The sequence below is a fragment of the Microtus oregoni genome, unplaced genomic scaffold, assembly GCF_018167655.1.
Source record: "Microtus oregoni isolate MIOR12 unplaced genomic scaffold, Mior012 000054F_ref0000373, whole genome shotgun sequence".
In the NCBI taxonomy this organism is placed as follows: Eukaryota; Metazoa; Chordata; class Mammalia; order Rodentia; family Cricetidae; genus Microtus; species Microtus oregoni.
In genome coordinates, this window is record NW_024543830.1 from 2,523,318 (window position 1) to 2,541,570 (window position 18,253).

The window sequence follows — 18,253 nt, forward strand, 5'->3', positions numbered from 1 at the left end:
AATGGTTTTACATGTATTTCTTCTTATCTTGTTGCTTTTTTAAAATTATATTTGGAATCAATCTCCAGGTTTCCATAAGACAGCATTACATCACTGATTTACAAAGCATGTGCTTCCGATGGGATACTTTTTTTTTTTTTTTTTTTTTTGGTTTTTCGAGACAGGGTTTCTCTGTGGCTTTGGAGCCTGTCCTGGAGCTAGCTCGGTAGACCAGGCTGGTCTCGAACTCACAGAGATCCGCCTGCCTCTGCCTCCCGAGTGCTGGGATTAAAGGCGTGCGCCACCATCGCCCGGCTCTGATGGGATACTTTTTTTAAAGGTTTCCTGATATTAAGTCTCTGTTGATGCAATAAATCAGATCAGGACTAATTAAAAGTCCAGGTTTAATGAGCAAAGCAACTCCCGGGTGGTCTTGGGTGGGGGAACAGAAATCTCGTGGCAGGTGAGGGGGGCTACATCCTAGTCTTGAGGATCTCGAGGGAGTAGGATCTTGGTGGGTGGGTTTTCTCAGGTCTGGAAAGGGAAGAGTGAGACCAGATGGTGTTTCCATCTAAACATCCCAGACTCCTTGGCTATATGGATGTAGGTTCAAGTCTGGCTACTTCCTGCAGGCATGGGATGACGTGGGGACGGGAGAGCTGGGAGTCGGTGGGCCCACGCTTAGTTTGGAGGTATGGATGAAGAAGCATTTGGTTATCTGTTATCCTGGAGACCTCAGGCATCTGCTCCATGAGGAGGATAAGAAGGCAGGTTGCTAGGAGAAAAAATAGGTTAATAGTACCAGCCCTATGAATGGGGTTAGCCATAGGAAGAGGGGAGACTGCCAGAAGAAATGGAATGGAGGACTGCCCTGTACAAGAGAGACAACAACAGTAAGACACAACAACAGATACGCTCTTCATTGGGATATCTTGGAAAACCAGGTCCCAGTTGCTGGAAAGGTGTCCTCTTGAGCCGGGAGAGGTGGTACCAGCACTGAGGTCCCAGGATTGTCGGGGTCCGGTGGACCATAAATTATTTCTCTGAACTAGACCCCAACATAAACTATCTCTCTGGACCAGCATGGAGGTGCAGGAATAAAGACACAGCTCACATGGCTTTATCAGGAGGGAGATTCTCAGTGGTCCCTCATGAAGTCCTGAGTTCCTGAGAATTCTTCTCATTTTATTCTCCAAACAGCTTTTATACCAAAACATACACGGAGGGGTAAATACATTAGCATTCTGTCTCCTAGGTAACCAGGTGAATGTCTTTTACTCTTGTCCACATCTACCTATTTGCTCTGTAAGCTAGCTGTCCTGTAGGCCTGAATTAGCATCTCTATCAGGCTTCCTCCAAATTACAAAGAAAAGAGCAAAACAACATCCTGACCTTTTGTTAGGTTAGTGACAGCGTGTCTGGAATGTTACGTGACTTCTCTGGATACTAGGCATGGCCTGAGAACTTGGCTGTCACACCACGTAGAAATATGGTCCTACAATCCACTCTTTCTTATTAATTTTAATAAAGCCTGTGCTTCTGCAACAGGACAGACAGATCATGCCTGGCTTGGGCAAAGTCCTCTTCATTTACCCAAATTTTCCCGTCTTTGGAACAGGTATTCTTATATGCAAGCTCCTGTCTTAGGCATCTGAAGAAGCTTCACATCCGTCATTGACTGCTGATCTCTGAGAAGAAAAGAGATTAATGGAGAGAGATACTTTTGGGCCCTGTGTCTTGGAGCCATACTTTCTTGTCAGGATAAATTATAATGCTTTATGAATAATTACGCTCCCAAAGGCTACAGTATACTATTTAAAGGAGAAGAGAATCACCTGAGTTGAGAATGCTTCTTCGGCTAATTTAGTGTAGCTCTTAAATCTTTAGATTTTCATACAATGTAAAAGATTGCTCCTGGCCAGGATTTGTGGTATGGAAATATCTGGTGTCTTTTACACCTGTTTAAGGTATTGGTAGAACAGAGGACAAAGTTAAGTTTAAGAAAAAAAAAATTTTAGGGCCAGGGAATTGAGAGGGGGTGTATTTGACCTGTTTAAGGTGGATCCTTTAATTCGGCTCCCTGGAACTCATAAGAATTTTTTGGGCTTATGACTGTGACAGATATATTTTTTTTAATATTGTTTATTTATTATGTATACAAGGGCACCAGACCTCATTACAGATGGTTGTGAGCCACCATGTGGTTGCTGGGACTTGAACTCAGGACCTTTGGAAGAACAGGCAATGCTCTTAACCACCAAGTCATCTCTCCAGTCCCCAGTGACAGATATTTTTGTATAATGAAAAGTATCTTTAAGAGTATGAAAGGCAGCATGAGGGAGAATTTTGTTAACTTGTTTGGTGAGGTTGCCCTTTTAAATGACAAGCCTCTCAGTTGTCAAACTGCATCAGAGATCTTTGAGAAGGATAAAATTTTACTTGAGTTATTGATTAAAATATGACAGAGAACTTACCTTGGTTGGCACCTACGTATTTGCCTTTTGCTGTTTAGCACAGGGCCTGCCAGGCTCCAGAAGATCCTGTGGGTTAAGAAATCTGTAGGAAGACAAGCCTACCTTCACCTGAGCAGCTAGGCTGTCGATTCCGGTAAGTCTGTCCACTGTCTGGTGATCTTCAGTTTAGATGAAAGGCAGTTTCTCCCAGTGGTCAGTGCTTGGCAGTTGAAGTGAATTGCAGATGGACATTGTTGTGTGCCCATTTGTCTTCTGTCTTCTTTGGAGGAAGTAGAGTGCTGCTGCTAGGAGCAAACCTGTCTCTTTTTGTTATGAAAAGTCTTTTAATAACTAAGCATTTAAATGCCATATTCCCCAGATCTCTGAGCAGTTGAGGGCTATTTATCAGGTACAGATGAGTTATAACTACAGTATAGAATCTGCCCAGAGAGCTGAGTCCAAGCTTGACTGTACTGGCTCTCAACTTAATAGGTGATATTTGTACTTGTGAAAGACAAAGTTTAACAGTGAGGTGCAGATCCCAGAGGGTGGGTAGCAGTGGCACCAGGGCACCACCTGAGGCCTCTGTGGGTCCCAGGCAGGTGGGAGACAGTGGGTGAGAGAGCTTGGCAGGTCAGTGGGTCAGCCAGTCCCACAAGGAGCCACACAGGTGAGAGACAGAGACAGATGGGCATGCCATGGAGAGAGAGGGCTTGGATTTAGTTTATTCAATGGGTTACAGAAGGAAAGGGAAGGGGTGGGAGGGAGGGAGAGAGAGAAAGAGAGAGGGTGTGTGAGTGAGAGTGATCAGGCTGTAAGCAGAAGGAAGGTCCCCTTGCCTTGGGGGAGTGGATGAGGCTTGTCTCTTAAATGGACTGGACAGACCATTACAGCCCAGAGCAGAGTCTCTCCAAAACCAACTAGGAGACCGAGTCCTGTATATAAAAGCAAAGAGCCTTTGTTCTTACACAAGTTTGCAAACTTGGACTCTCTGTGTGTCCAACATATAGGAGCCCTCGGAGAGCCCTGAGCTCAGTTGGGGTTGGGTTTTTACAGTAGCAAAGGTGAGAGTGAGGGATTTCTAAGGTTCAGGACCCCCGACTGACCCACATTTGTCTAGGGGTGTCCTGGTGAAAAGTGGTGGGTGTGTGCTGGAAGGTGATCCAATCTACAATGGTGGGAACGTTAGAAATTTCCTTTGGATGTGTTCCTGGGTGGTGCCTGGGTGGTCTCAGTTTGTGGTCTTTCTCAAAACCAGGTATTGCCCTAGGGTAAACTACTGAGACTCAGTGCTGGGAGCAAAGACCTATATTTGGTTATAGTCATCTTAGCTCACAAAGTTAAGTAAGCTATTTACCTCTGCAGGGTAAGTTCCAGGTCCAGGAAATAACCCAGTATCTTCCTGTCTCCACCTGTGAGTTAGGAGTGCCTATACCCTTGCAGGCCCCAGGCCCCTGAAGTAATTAGAATCCCCCTCCCACCACTTAGTAAACATTTGTAGACCCTCAGCATTTCCTTATCTCTTCCTATAGCTAGGGATGTCTCCAGACCTGACATTCCAGCATCCTACCCTCCCCCCTGTCTTTTTGCTATATAATGCTCCTGGGAAAAAATAAAATTGACAGCTTGATCAGAATACAGACTTGCTGTCTGTCTCTCGTGTCTCTTGCCCCTTTTCATTCCTCTCCTTCAGGGTTTGTGCTCCAGATTCATATCTGCTGGTTGGGACCACTCAGGTCTCTATTGAGCTTGTCATAGCTGGGTCCTACAATGGTTTTCAATCTTAAGATGGAGTCAGGTTGGTCCATGATAGGTAAAACACACATAGATATAAAATTAACTTAAAAAATAATATATAAATAAAATTTATAAAACATATATATATACCGTTTGTGTGTGTGTATATATGTATGTATATACACACATACACATACACACAAAACGGACGGTCTCACTGCATAGCTGTGGCTGTTCTAGAACTCACTATGTACCAAGCTGGCCTTGAGCTAACAGATATCTACTTGCCTCTGCTTCCCAATGGCTAGCTTAAAAAAAAATATTTACCTATTTATATGTGCATATAAACATGTATGCAAGCCGGGCAGTGGTGGCGCACGCCTTTAATCCCAGCACTCGGGAGGCAGAGGCAGGCGGATCTCTGTGAGTTCGAGACCAGCCTGGTCTACAAGAGCTAGTTCCAGGACAGGCTCCAAAACCACAGAGAAACCCTGTCTCGAAAAACCAAAAAAAAAAAAAAAAGTATGCATATGTGTACACATACATATGCAGCACATACATGTGTACGGACATACATTGCATGCACGCATACTTGTATGCACAGACATACATACATGCATACTTTATGCATATGCATGCAGTACATATTTACATGTCTAATATATGCAAACATATATTTGCATATTATATTTTTTTCAGTGACACACACACACATACAGAGAAAGGGAGAGGGAGAGAGACATAGGGGCGCCAATAGTGGTGGCAAGTGCCTTTAATCCCAGCACTTGGGAGGCAGAGGCAGGTGGGCTACAGATGGACAGCCAGGACTACACAGAGAAACCCTGTCTCTAAAAACCAAAACCAACTAAACAAAAACATTAAAAAATATCTGAACAATAATAAATGGACCACTAGGGCGGGGAGCCTTCATAAAATAAACCTGTCAAAGCCCACTTGTCCAACCAGCTCTTTCTCCAGCAATGCCCTGCTTGATGCCTCCATAATCTCCTATTCTCACCGTTCCACAATGGCAGGCTGTGAAATTTGACCCCTTCGGCCTACCGTAGCCGGAAGTGCGCTTGACATTGCTTCCCGGCCTTTCCTTTGCTTTTCTTCCCCTCGTCTCACGCTGCTTCCCCACCCCCGCAGTCGCTCGCAGCGTTTTTTTTTTTGTGTTTGTCGGCGAGGCCGAGCCCTGGCGTCGAACTCTGGGGTCCGTGTGGAGAGACGCAGCCCTGTGGTGAGGAGCGGCGTTGTGGGGAGGACGGACTGAGGGAGGCTGAGGCGGACCGGGGCTGCTTTTCTCGTGGGAGCCCGCGGCTGTGCGAGGAGACTCGGCGGAGGGCGGAGAAGGCCGGGGGCGGGGCCGAGCGGGCGGCGGGTGTGAGGCCGGGGCTGCGGGCGCTGCACCGGGGCCGCCGCCGCTGCTGCTGCCGCTGCGATCCCGTCGCCGCCCCGGCCGCCGAGCCCCGTGCGCGCGGTTCCTGGAGCGTGGGTGTGTGTGGTCGCCTTCGCTGCAGGCTTTGCTCTGTTCACGCAGGGAGACCTTGTCTGTCTTCCTTTGCTTTCTGCTGGGCATGGAATCCGGGGCCTGGTGCCGCTGAGAACCCCTTCCCCAACGCAGCCATCCCCCTGCCTGGTCGTAGGAGCTACTTTTCCACCGGGAAGCCAAGTAACGTGAGAAAGAGGAGGAACCCAAGATGGAATTAGTTAATTACGATCCGCTGTCTGCAGGTGGCCGTGGCACTTAGGTTAGACGCAGTGTCGAGATAGAGTCATTCTATTACTTTTAATAAACACGAGATGAATACCCTAAGTGTTGTAGACGACCACCCGTCTACTTCATCTAGAGGTAAGCTTTGGCAGGCGTTTACTTTTTTTTAAACTCCAGACTCCTTTCAATACTTTCTGTCCTCTATACTGGGACTTGAACCTAGGGACTCATATATGTTACCAATAAATGTTACTGCACCGACCTTATACTTGTTTGTTTGTTTTGTTTTGGAGTTTAAGAGTTGGTTTTGTTCTTTTAAAGATTTATATCATTTTTTTAAAAAAATTATTTTTTTCTTTTGTTTGTTTGTTTGTTCATGAGATAGGGTTTCTCTTTTAGCCCTGGAACTCTCTCTGTAGAGCAGACTGGCCTTGAACTCAGAGATCACTTGCTTCTGCCTCCTGAGTCCTGGGATTAAAGGCGTGAGCCACTACTACCCATCTTGGTTTGAAGCCTTTAGTCAGCAGTTATGAGTAGGTACTGCTTTTCCAAAAGACTTGAGATCAGTTTCAAGCCTCCACGTGTGGCAGATTTCAGCTCTCTGTAGCTTCCATGCTAGATCACCAGAATCTCTCTTCTGGGCTCTGCAGGCACATGGTTACGAGGGTCCTGTCTTGTACACAGATACAAATATATCATAAAGTAGTCTTTAAAAAGCATTACAGTATATATCTACTCATAAATATTCATCTACATATGAATTTCAGGGACTGCAGAAGTTTCTCATTAGATAGAGTCCTTGCCTAGTTGCAGGGAACCCTGGGTTCAGTTCCAACAGTGTGCTAGCAGCCGGGGTGATGCGTGCTTACAGTCTCAGCACTCAGCAATAAACGGTCATCTGCATGCCAATATTAAGTTCAAGGCCAACCTGCATTATGTATGACCTTTTCTTTAAGAAATTAATATGAATTTGAAAATGACAGTAAGTTTTGACCTGGTCCTACCTTCAGTTTAACCTATGTATTCCTCATACAATAAGCTCTGAGTTACAGTCTTCTCATAGGCATTGCCAGAATGCAGAAAAAGTAGGAAGAAGCCGAGGAGATGATGGCTCATGCCTGGTTTTGAAGTGTGAGGGACCGGAGTTTGAATCCCTTGGACTCACATAAAAAATTAGCTGAATGCCGGGCGATGGTGGCGCACGCCTTTAATCCCAGCACTCGGGAGGCAGAGGCTGGCGGATCTCTGTGAGTTCGAGACCAGCCTGGTCTACAGAGCTAGTTCCAGGACAGGCTCCAAAGCCACAGGGAAACCCTGTCTCGAAAAACCAAAAAAAAAAAATTAGCTGAACAAGGCTGTGTATGTAATCCTAGCACTTGTAGGATAGGAGTGGGTGGATTCCCCAGGATCTCAGTGGCCAACTAGTGCATTGCAAACTTCTGGCTCAGTGATAGACCCTGTCTGAAGGCCTGGGCGAGCAATGCAGGATGATAACCTGGTATTGCTTTAGCCTCTGCGTGCTTGGGGTTCTCATGCCTACTGCTTGTTGCACAACATACATAATACACATCAGAAACACAAAAAATGCAAAAGAAAAGTTACCAAGGGCTGTATACACTGTTTCATTATAATAAGATCAGCTGAGTTCATGCCAGGGAGATAAGAAATGCCACCTCAGAATGACTTCTGTGTCAGATTAGTAAGAAACAGTATCTTGACAAAGTAACTACAAGCTCCCAAAACCTTTTTGTTTGTTTGTTTTTTGTTTTTGAGTCAGGGTCTTGTAGGCAGAGTTTTTCATTGGAACTGCTAGCTCCCAAATAACCACAGAGAGACTTATTAATTATAAATGCTCAGATAGCTTAGGCTTGTCTCCAGCCAGCTCTTACAACTTAAACTAACCCATGCTATTCATCTGTGTGCTGTGCTGAGGCTCTTCTACTTCATCTATGAACTTCCAATGTTTCTTCCACACCTGACTTGCCCTTCCTCTGACTCCACCCTCTTCCACAGCATTCTTTTTACCCTGAAATTCCTGGTTAGCCATTGGCCAGTCAGCCTTCTGTTAAGAACGAGAGCAACACATCTTCACAGTGTATAAAAGGCCTCAAATTCACAGGTGGATACCTTCCTCTGCCACCACTGCCCAGTTCTCTCTCTCTTTTTTTTTTTTAAATTTTATTTATTTATTATGTATACAATATTCTGTCTGTGTGTATGCCTGCAGGCCAGAAGAGGGCACCAGACCCCAGTACAGATGGTTGTGAGCCACCATGTGGTTGCTGGGAATTGAACTCAGGACCTTTGGAAGAGGAGGCAATGCTCTTAATCTCTGAGCCATCTCTCCAGCCCCTGCCCAGTTCTCAAATACTTTATTTGTATTTTATATGTGTGATTTGTGTGTCTGTAATTGTGCCTGTGCACTTTCCTCTACCTTATTCTCTTGACACAGTATCTTTAATAGAATCTGAAGCCTATTGTTTTCAGTTTTGGGAAATACTCAACAGCACTGGTCTTATAGGCATTTAAGTCTTTGGCTGACTGTCATTGTCACTGTTCTTTTGCTGTGACGAGACACTGTGACCAAGGCAACACATAAAGCATTTAATTGTTGTCTTGCTTCCAGTTTGAGAGGCTTAATTTCTTATCATCATGCTGGAGAGCATGTTGTTGCTCATGACACTGCAGCAGTAGCTCAGAGCTACATCCCGATTCCCAGACTGAGTGATAGCCGCAGGACCTGACATGGACCTTTGAAACCTCAAAGCCCACCCCTCCCCCTCGGTGACGCACTTCCTTTAACAAGGCCATACCTCCTAATTCTTGTAATCCATTCTAACAGTTCCCCTCCCTGGTGACTAAGCCTTAAAATATATGAGCCTGTGGGGGCTGTTCTCGTGTAAACCACACTGGTTTTTTAATATGTGTGCTGGAGATTTGAACTAGGATAATCTTGCTTGCACAGCAAGCTCTCCTACCCACTGAGCCCTGTCCCAGCCCTTCAAATATAGTTGAATCTCTTTTGGTTGTTGAAGATAGTTCTTAACAGGTAGCATCCCTTTTCTTGTTTGATTTATTCATTTGTTTATTTGCAGCACTAGGTATGTGAAGCAGGGGTCCCTGGACATGTTAAGCAAGTTCTGTCTCACTAAGTCCCTGGCTTTCTCATTGTGTCTTAACTCCTGATAACTCCATCCCTGAACCCTTCTGTTTTCCTACAGCTCCGTGAAGCTATGGCTGCCTTAAGAAAATCAGCTCAGGATGTCCAAAAGTTCATGGATGCTGTCAACAAGAAAAGCATTTCCCAGGATCTGCACAAAGGTTGGTGTTGAGGAGTAGCTACAGAGATGAGAGGTGTCCACAGTCGGCCTGAGCTTGTTTGATGTGGTGGCTCAGGCTGGTAACTGTTGTTACTATTGCTGTTAGTAAGGACGTGCTGGTAGGGTGTGCCGAAGGATACCTTTAGGTGTGAACGTGGGGATGTTCTGTATTCAGCGTTCTGTTTCTCCTGTTAGCATAAACAGTTGAGTTGTCTTGTGTTGCTGCCTTTGTCCAAGAGTTCAACAGAAGTGTCTAGTGGTCGCAGGATACCTCAGTTTCCTTTATTTCCTATACTACGTTCTTGTTTTTGAAATAGTATCTTTGGTATTCCAGGCTGACCTTTAAATTTGCTGTGTTGCTAAGGACGATTCTCCTCCCTTCTCTACCTGAGTTGCTGAGGTTCACATTCAGGGCTTTGTGCGTGCTAGGTAAGCACTCCACCAGCTGAGCTGCACCCCATCCTACTGTACTGCCCTCTTGACCTTTCCTTTCTCTAACCTATGACGTCACTCTTTATAACAACTTTGTGTGTCCGTAGGAACCTTGGGTCAGATGTCTGGAGAACTGAGCAAAGATGGGGACCTGATAGTCAACATGAGAATTCTGGGCAAGAAGAGGACCAAGACGTGGCACAAAGGCACCCTTATTGCCATCCAGACTGTTGGTATGTTCAAGCCAGAGGACGGACTAAGGAAAGTCTCCTGTGGGTCTCCATTGCTGATCCTTTCCCCAAAGCCTTTTCTTTCATCTCCTACATTGCACCCAGGTCTTAGAGTTGTGTTGTTGTCGTTTGTTTTGTTTTAATTCTGTTTGTCTTATACCCAGGGCTAGGAAAGAAATACAAAGTGAAGTTTGACAACAAAGGGAAGAGTCTGCTGTCCGGCAACCATATTGCCTACGATTACCACCCTCCTGCCGACAAGCTGTTCGTGGGCAGTCGAGTGGTGGCCAAATACAAAGACGGAAATCAGGTCTGGCTTTATGCTGGCATTGTAGCTGAGACCCCCAACGTCAAGAACAAGCTCAGGTACCTGGGCAGGTTTGTAGATTGTAGGGGAGCTGGGAGCACAGCACCCCACTATTCATAACCATGGGCAAGATTTCCCTGCCAGCTTTTGTGTTCTCATCCTTTGTAATCAGAAACCCTTCCTCTCTTCCCATGTCATTTCTTTTCTTCTTTTAAATACAGCATCTCTATGTGGCTATTGTCATATTTTTGTTTGTTTGCTTTTTGAGGTAGGGATTCTCTGTGTAGCCCTGGCCATCCTAGAACTTGATCTGTAGGCCATGATGGCTCAGAACACAGAGAGCTACCTGCCTTTGCCTCTGGAGTGCTGGGATTAAAGATGTGCACCACCATGCCCGACTTTCTGCCTGCTCATTTTAATATAGTGTAGGATAACCTGCTTAGGGTTCGCCCTCTGCAGTGTGCTGGACTATCCCACAAGAAAATGCCTTACACATTTGTCTGCTGGCCAGTGTAATGGAAGGATTTTCTCCTTCCTTTTCAATTTTTTTTTTAAATTTTTGTCTATCTATTTATTTATTTATTTTGGTGACAGGATCTTTAGCTCTGGGTAGCCTAGCACTCAGTATATAGCCCATCCTGCCCTAAGGCTCACAGAGGTCCACCAAGTATTGGCATTCAAGGTTGACATTTCCTCTTCTCAAATCATCTTAGACTTGTGTTATATTTGCAAAATAAACAGCACACTTGAATTTATAAAATTGTAGTTTAGCCATGTATGGAGGCGAATGCCTTTAAGGAGGCAGAGGCAGAGGGCTCTCTGAGTTGGATCCCAGCGTGGTCTACAAAGGCAGTTCCAGGACAGCCAGGGCTGTTGTACAGACAAACCTTGTGTCAAAAAAACCAAAATAAAATACATAATTTGCAATTTAAAAAAATTGCTCTATGACTTGCAGGGTGACTCAAAACTATAATCTTGTCAAAAAGCTGTGGCACAAGGATCACTTCAAATTTGAGGATAGCCTGGGCTACATGGTGTGGTCCAGTGTAGCCTAAGTGACACTGTGAGATCTTGTCTCATAAAGCTATCAATTGTTAGCTGGGTGTGGTTCCAATTGCTTATAATCCCAGCACTTGGGAACTGGTAAGAAGAGGTTCTCAGTAGTTCAAGGTCAGCAGCCTTGCGGTACTGAGACCCTATTTCAACAAAGGGCTAAAGACTTGTGTATGGGAGTACTTGCTGCTCCTCTAAATGACCTGAGTTAAGTTTCCAGCAGCCATATCTGATGTTCACAACTATCTGTAGTTCTCCATGGGATCTGACATCTCTGCCTATTCAAGTGTCTGCTCTTAGGTACACAAACTTAAATGTAGGCACAGATACATATAATTAAAAATAATAAAAATTCACCCAGAGTTATATGGAGAAACCTTGTCTTGAAAAACCAAAAAAAAAAAAAATCAAAGAAAAATTTAAAACAACTATCCAAAGCCTCTAAAACCACCCATTCAACCAATACAACCAAAGGCAACCAACAAACCAATTAAACAAGAAGCCAACATGATATATATTCTCTCACTATATGTTCTTTTAGTGGATGATTTATTAAACTTTTGTTTGTTTATAGTTATTTTTATGTGTGTGAGTGTGTGTATTTTGTATATATGGAGGTCAGAGGACAATAGTGAAGTTAGGTCTCTCCTTCCATCTCTGTGTGCCTTTGGAGGATCCAGCTTCAAGTACCTTAGCTCTTGATCCATTTTACCTGTTCTACTTACTTATCTTTAAATGTTTTTTTAACATACTCTGTGTGTGTGTGTGTGTGTGTGTGTACACATGTGTGAAAAACTGCAGACAATTTGTAGGAGTTGGTTCTCTTTCATTCTGTAAGTTTGGAGCATTGGAACGTGGGTTGCTAGGCTTGTCTGTGTATGCCTTTATCAGTGAAGTCATCTTGATGGCAAATTCTTAAATATTTGTTGAATTAGACTGTAAGACAACAAGACAAGGGTAGTGCAATATGCTGGTACTCCCAACATTGGAAGAAGAGCCAGTAGAAGCAGGAATTCAAGGCTATTCTTATCTACATTGTAAATTTGAGGCCAGTATTGGCTACATGAGACTTTGTTTCAAAGGGTAAAAATTAAACAGAACATAACCCCTTCCTCCACGTTTACATGGGAATGAATGTAATAGGTTTTCAGTGTTAGTTTCAGTTTGCTTCTCACTCCTGGGTTAATTTACAAGGTGTCATTTGCGTTATGTCTCTATTTTTATTTTACTTTTTTTGAGACAGGGTCTCTCTACATAGTCCTTGCTATTTTGGAACTCACCCTGTAGATCAGGCTGGCTTTGAACTCACAGACATCCACCTGCCTCTGGCTCTGAGTGCTGGGTTAAAGGTGTTCACTACTATGCACTGCTTTGATTGTATATCTTGATCTGTAAAATTGTGGAATTTCTCTCATGGTGTTGTGCATATACAGTGTCTGTCCTGAATGGCCCTTGTACAATTAGATAATATTTTATAATTAGACAATATCCTTATAATTAGACAATAATTCTGTGTGGTTTTCGCCTTACCATTTGTTAAAAACTTGTTACTTTATACTTATTGACTTAGGAGAACTAGTTTCATTTTGTAGTACAGACTGAACTCTGCCTTCTGAGTGCTGGTATACATGTTTTAATAAAAATATATTCATTCATTGCTTCCAATTTTGCGTGTTGACATCTTTGGCACCACATGTTGATTTTTAATTACCCAGCTTCTTTTATCCTACCAAGTTCAAAACAGGCTTTAAAAAATTAGTTTTTTACCGGGACAAACAAAGGTCCTTAAAGGAAAACAGTCTAGATGGGATTAGCGATCACTACGTGAAGTTGACATATTAGAACACATAAAGAAGATTACATAACAAACCATCTGTAGGGAGCATATTCGGACGAGTAGAATAGGAAAGTAAACTTTTTAGTAAAATACTCGCTTTTATTGCTTTTCACTGACGTCAGCCTGGTCCTGAATCTCTGACGCAAAGAAGGCAGGATTAGGGAAACAGCTGGTCGGCTTCCTAGCTCTCAGGTCACTGGGCTCACAGACTTTAGTCCTTAGCCCGGCCCTCTGTCGACTTCGTATTCCTATTGGTCAGTTTTCCCAGGAGGCCGGCCGCCGCCTGGCCGCGCCCACCGCGTGGGGCGTGTCTCGGGGCGTGTCTTCTCCCGCAGGATGGGGGGGGGGTGGGCGTCCGCCATCTTGGATTCCGTGGTAGCGGTGGCGGCGGTAAGGTGTCGCTTCTGTGGAGTGGCTCTTCCCTCCCCTCCCCCAGCTCGGTGGCGGCAGCCCCTCCCACTGAGGGTGGCGCAGCGACGGTGCCATCTGGACCATGGCGGCGACTACGGCTAACCCAGGTGAGACCGGAGGGACTGACAAGTGCGGAGAAGTCGGCTGAGCACCCGGGCCGTGGCGGACTGGCGGTGGGGGAGGGGTGGGGGAGGTGCCTTGCCTGGGGAGCTGGGGAGCGGGTGAGGGCGTTTGGGGGCTCCGGCCCAGGCTCGGAGTAGCGGAGGTGTCGGGTTGGGCCCCTTCCAGTGTGCGGGCGGCGTTCGGGAGTGGCGTGGTCTCAGCGCTCTGCCCGCTGACGTCCCGATGCAGAGTGGGCTTGGTTTACTGAGAGTAGTCTGGGCTCTAAACATGGGACCACACTGATGCTTCCCAGGTCTGGATCTCACAGTTGGAAAGTTTACATTTACAGGTATAACTTCGTTCTTTAAGTATCTGCTCCGGTTCTTGTCGTTTGTAACTCCCCCGCCCCGCCACCCTCACCCTCGGGCTAGACTTTGAAACTTGGGGTTTCTGTGTAGTTAGTGCCTGCTGCTGAAGGCGGAGATTTGGGTAATAGTTTCATTTCATGACAGGTCTTTATCCAGAATCCATGTTTAATCTTGTTAGGTCGAGATGGAGCAATTCCTATTTGAAATATTCTTTCAAAATATGTCCCATGCATTTGTCTGAGGACGCCCTCCCCCACCCTTCCTATTATTTTATTTTGAGACACGGTCTCACTCTATTCCCAGGTTGGTCTCGAACCGCTGCAGTTTTGTGTCTCAGCTTTCCCGCTACTGGAATTACCAGGCATGACCCATCTCACCCGATTGCCCAGTTCTCTTTCTACTACATTACAGTTATTTCTTATGAAATATTCCATTTTAGTGGGCCTGGTTTATCTTGACATTGTCCGACAAAGTAAATCCCCAAATCCCCAATTTCCCAGAAATTTGTATCTTAACAACCTTTTAGAAAGTAAGGATTTGGAGGGAGGAGTGAAGTATTGGTCTGCTGTCTAACATTAAAATTTAAAGCAGTATTATATTGCAATAGCAGGTTTGCATACGCTAGTGAATCAAATCACTGCTTTTCCATTACATCTGGAAACCACCTTTTTTCCTTTTCTTTCTTTCTTTCTTTTTTCTTTTTCTTTTTTTTTTTTTTTTTGAGGGTCTCTCTACATAGCCCAGGCTGTCCTAGAACTCATTATGTAAGCGGCCAGCCTGGCCTCAAACTCATGGAAATCATATGTCAATGTCAGTTTTAAAAAAGTGATTTTTTTTTTTAAGCTAAGTGGAAATGTTTACTGGTGGGTGCAGGTGTGGGGAGTCCAGAATGAGGTGTTACAGTAAGAGTTGTAAAGCCATGTGGTGTAGATGCTGGAGCCCCACCTAAGGAGTCCAGAATGAGGTGTTACAGTAAGAGTTGTAAAGCCATGTGGTGTAGATGCTGGAGCCCCACCTAAGGAGTCCAGAATGAGGTGTTACAGTAAGAGTTGTAAAGCCATGTGGTGTAGATGCTGGAGCCCCACCTAAGGCCCTACAAGAACACACACTGCTCACCACTGAACCTTCTCTTCAGCGCCTAACTATCAATTTCTTAATATTAAATTATTTTTTACATGAAAAAAGATGAAATAAATCTTTAGGATTCTATTGGAGTAATTGTGGAATCATAGAATGGAAGTATACAACTGGAAAATGTTAGGGAAAGCCAACCTGTAGTAAGTAGCTCAGGTCTGATTTAGAGAGTAAACAAGATTTCAATCTGATCACACATTGCAAAACCCTTATATAACTCTTCCAAGTGCAGCGCGATACTCTTGTTAAGAAGTACACAGACAAACAGATTTTGGTGTGTAAGTCAGGCGCTTTTCCAGCTGTGTGGGTGGAGCTGCCTTCTGCATTCTGTTTTTAAACAAGCCACCAGAATGACAGTTGCTGGATCAGACTTTTCTTTCCTGATCAATAGTAGCCTAAGTCTCTAAGCCGTAGGGATAGTTGGGAGACTGTCCTGGAGCTTTCTATGTAAATCAGGCTCGCCTTGAACTTGCAATGTCCTCTTCTGTCTTCAGGTGCTGGCATTACAGCATATAAACTTGCAAAACTTTTAATATGGTGAAGAAACTCTTTTAATGAAACAGTTATGTTTTTTGTTTTGTTTTGGAGTTTTGAGGCAGGGTTTCTCTGTGTAGTCTTGGCTGTCCTGAAGTTGCTCAGCTGGCGAGGCAGACCTTGTACACAGAGATCCTCCTGCCTCTGCTCCCTAGTGCTGGGATTAAAGGTGTGCGCCACCAACAGTTGATTTTGTTTATTTCCATTTGATTGCTTTCTTCAATTTTGAGATTGCATTTTATTTTAATTAATTTATATTTTGGAGACAGCATCTCCCTGATGCAGGATAGGAAGATAGATAATTGTGGGGTCATGGGAAGGGAAAGGAGTCTTTTCACAATCTGACTGAAGACATTACTACATTTGCTACAGCCTTTATCCTCTTCCTGCTGTAAAACTTCAGTTTTGTAGAAGTCTCACCAAAATTTGCCTTTGTAATCCAAGGGCACATCTGAACCCCTCATGGAACCTCCTGGCTCCCGGTGTTGAGTCATCCTGTAATTGTACTCACTAAAGGAAGAAGGAAGACTTATGAACTCCTTTAATCTTTGCAGAGGCGTAGGCATATCTGAGTTCAAGGCCATCTTGGTCTAAATAGTGAGTTCCGGGTTACACAGTGAGACCTTGTCAAAAAAAAAGGCAAATCAATACAAAGGGGAGGAGTGGGTTCTTAGCAAACCTTGAGGTGGAACCTATGAATCACGAGTCTTGTAAGTTGTTTCAGTGCTGGGCTCGCTTAGTCAGCCCATACTCTTCTTTCCTGAGAGCCTTTTCTTTTTATTTTTAAACTCGTGTGCTTGAAATCTGTATTGTAATTGCTTTTAATAAACTTTAATCATCACACTTGCTTATCCTGAAATTCTTCTCTGAGTAAACTCAGGAATCCTAGGTTTGCCTGAGTGCAGTTCCCTAAAGGGAAAGGAAGCTCTCCAGACTGCTGTCAGTGAAAGCCTTGAACTCAGTCTTTGTTCCCGCTGTAGCTGACATCCCTGTGTAACCGAGGCTAGCTCAGCTCTGGAGTGCTGGATCATAGGCATGGGCATAGAAAGGACCACCACACCTGGTGAGATTGACCCTCTGCTGTTTTTGTGTATCATCTGTCCGTCCGTCCTTTCTCTGGGGCTACGTTCCCAGCCTAGGATTTCCATCTCTTCTAACTTACTGATTCCTGTTTCAGTAACATGTGGTAACGAAGTTAGAACGTAATGCCCTTTTGCTGTTGTTTCCCCCTTTCCTTTGTGTGTCAAATAGAGGATGTGTTGTGGACTTCTTAGTTACTGGTTGAATTTTGGAAAATGAGATCCATGACTGAAGGGGCATCCTATGGGAGATGTACTGTGTTCAATGAAAAGGAAGGAAATGGTTCTTATGTCAAATTTCCTGCCCTCTTGAGACCAGGCTAGCCTGGAACTCACTATGTTGTCCAGGCTGTCCTCAAACTTACTTTGATCCTTCTGCCTTTGCCTCCTTAATGCTAAAATTATAGATTTGACACTCAGCCATTAGGAATTATCATGGCTTATTTCCTTAGATCAGTTTTAGAGACCAGTGACATCATTTCTTTGATTTTTTTTTTCTTTTTCTCTTTTTTTTTTTCTCCAGGATAGGGTTTCTCTGTGTAGCTCTTGCTGTCCTGGAACTCACTCTGTACAACAGGCTGGCCTCTAATTAATTAGAGTCCCACCTGCCCCTGCCTCCCAAGTGCTGGGATTAAAGGTGTGCACCATCACTGCCTGGCTCTTTGAAATTTTTCAATTTTATTTTTGCTTAAGTGAGTTCTGAATATATTTCTTTGCAATTGTTAGTTTTGAAATGCCTGAAAAAAATTTCTTTTAAGTACTGTTGTAGGGCTGGAGAGATGGCTCAGCGGTTAAGAGTACTGGCTGCTTCTTCCAGAGGACCTGGGTTCAATTCTCAGCACCCATATGGCAGCTCTGTCTGTAACTCCAGTTCCAGAGGATCCAAGACTCTCACACAGACATACATGCAGGCAAAATACCAATGCACATTAAATAAATAATAATTTTAAAAGTGTTATGTGTGTATCTGTTTGTGTATGTTGCTCATGGTTTGCAGGTCAGAGATCAACTCTCCAGAATTGATTTCCTCCTGCTCATGCCTGTAATTCTAGTCCTTGGGAGACTGAGTTATGAAGATTATCACAGGGTAAGGCCAAACAAACAGAAAGACTTTTCATGGGCTGGAGAGATGGTTCAGAGGTTAAGAGCATTGGCTGCTCTAGGTCCTGAGTTCAATTCCCAGTCACATGGTGGCTCACAACCATCTGTAATGAGAACTCGTGACCTCTTCTGGCCTGCAGGCATACATGCAGACAGAACACTGTATACATAATAAATAAATATACCTTAAAAAACTTTTCTCTCTGAGCTTCATTTAAGTTAATATTAGGGTTGGAAACGTTCTTTTTTTTAAATATTTATTTATTTATTTATTATGTATACAATATTCTTTCTGTATGTATGCCTGAAGGCCAGAAGAGGGCACCAGACCTCATTTCAGATGGTTGTGAGCCACCATGTGGTTGCTGGGAATTGAACTCAGGACCTTTGGAAGAGCAGGCAATGCTCTTAACCGCTGAGCCATCTCTCCAGCCCCTGGTTGGAAACATTCTTGAGCATGTT

At 44.3% G+C, this 18,253-nt stretch overlaps 2 protein-coding genes and 1 long non-coding RNA gene across 6 annotated transcripts in view; 2 read left to right on the forward strand and 1 right to left on the reverse strand.

The window, feature by feature from the left end:
- Positions 1-424: 424 nt before the first annotated feature.
- LOC121437735 lies at positions 425-1,984 on the reverse strand. Its single transcript, XR_005973007.1, has 3 exons — positions 1,815-1,984; positions 1,573-1,667; positions 425-754 (listed from the first exon to the last, which is right to left on the reverse strand). It is a non-coding gene; the product is annotated as an uncharacterized LOC121437735 (long non-coding RNA).
- Positions 1,985-5,282: 3,298 nt separating this feature from the next.
- LOC121437956 (histone-lysine N-methyltransferase SETDB1-like) lies at positions 5,283-12,739 on the forward strand. Its single transcript, XM_041638102.1, has 4 exons — positions 5,283-5,409; positions 9,105-9,204; positions 9,743-9,868; positions 10,030-12,739. Exons 2-4 carry the CDS (start codon positions 9,117-9,119, stop codon positions 10,290-10,292), a joined length of 477 nt encoding a protein of 158 aa, XP_041494036.1. The 5' UTR covers positions 5,283-5,409; positions 9,105-9,116; the 3' UTR covers positions 10,293-12,739.
- A 686-nt stretch (positions 12,740-13,425) lies between these two features.
- Positions 13,426-18,253, forward strand: part of LOC121437877 (aryl hydrocarbon receptor nuclear translocator) — a 69,599-nt gene continuing 64,771 nt past the window's right edge. For 3 of the 4 annotated variants that reach the window (XM_041637987.1, XM_041637989.1, XM_041637988.1), the window contains exon 1: positions 13,426-13,580. In XM_041637987.1, the coding sequence (XP_041493921.1) occupies positions 13,556-13,580 (25 nt within the window). In that variant the 5' untranslated portion in view covers positions 13,426-13,555. The remainder of the gene's footprint in view (positions 13,581-18,253) is intronic. The other variant, XM_041637990.1, reaches the window with a different exon arrangement.

Coding starts and splice junctions, on each gene's coding strand:
- LOC121437956 (XM_041638102.1), top strand. CDS start 9,117: ATGGCTGCCTTAAGAAAATCAGCTCAGGATGTCCAAAAGTTCATGGAT. Junction 9,205..9,742: donor TTCCCAGGATCTGCACAAAG/GTTGGTGTTGAG, acceptor GTGTGTCCGTAG/GAACCTTGGGTCAGATGTCT. Junction 9,869..10,029: donor TATTGCCATCCAGACTGTTG/GTATGTTCAAGC, acceptor TCTTATACCCAG/GGCTAGGAAAGAAATACAAA.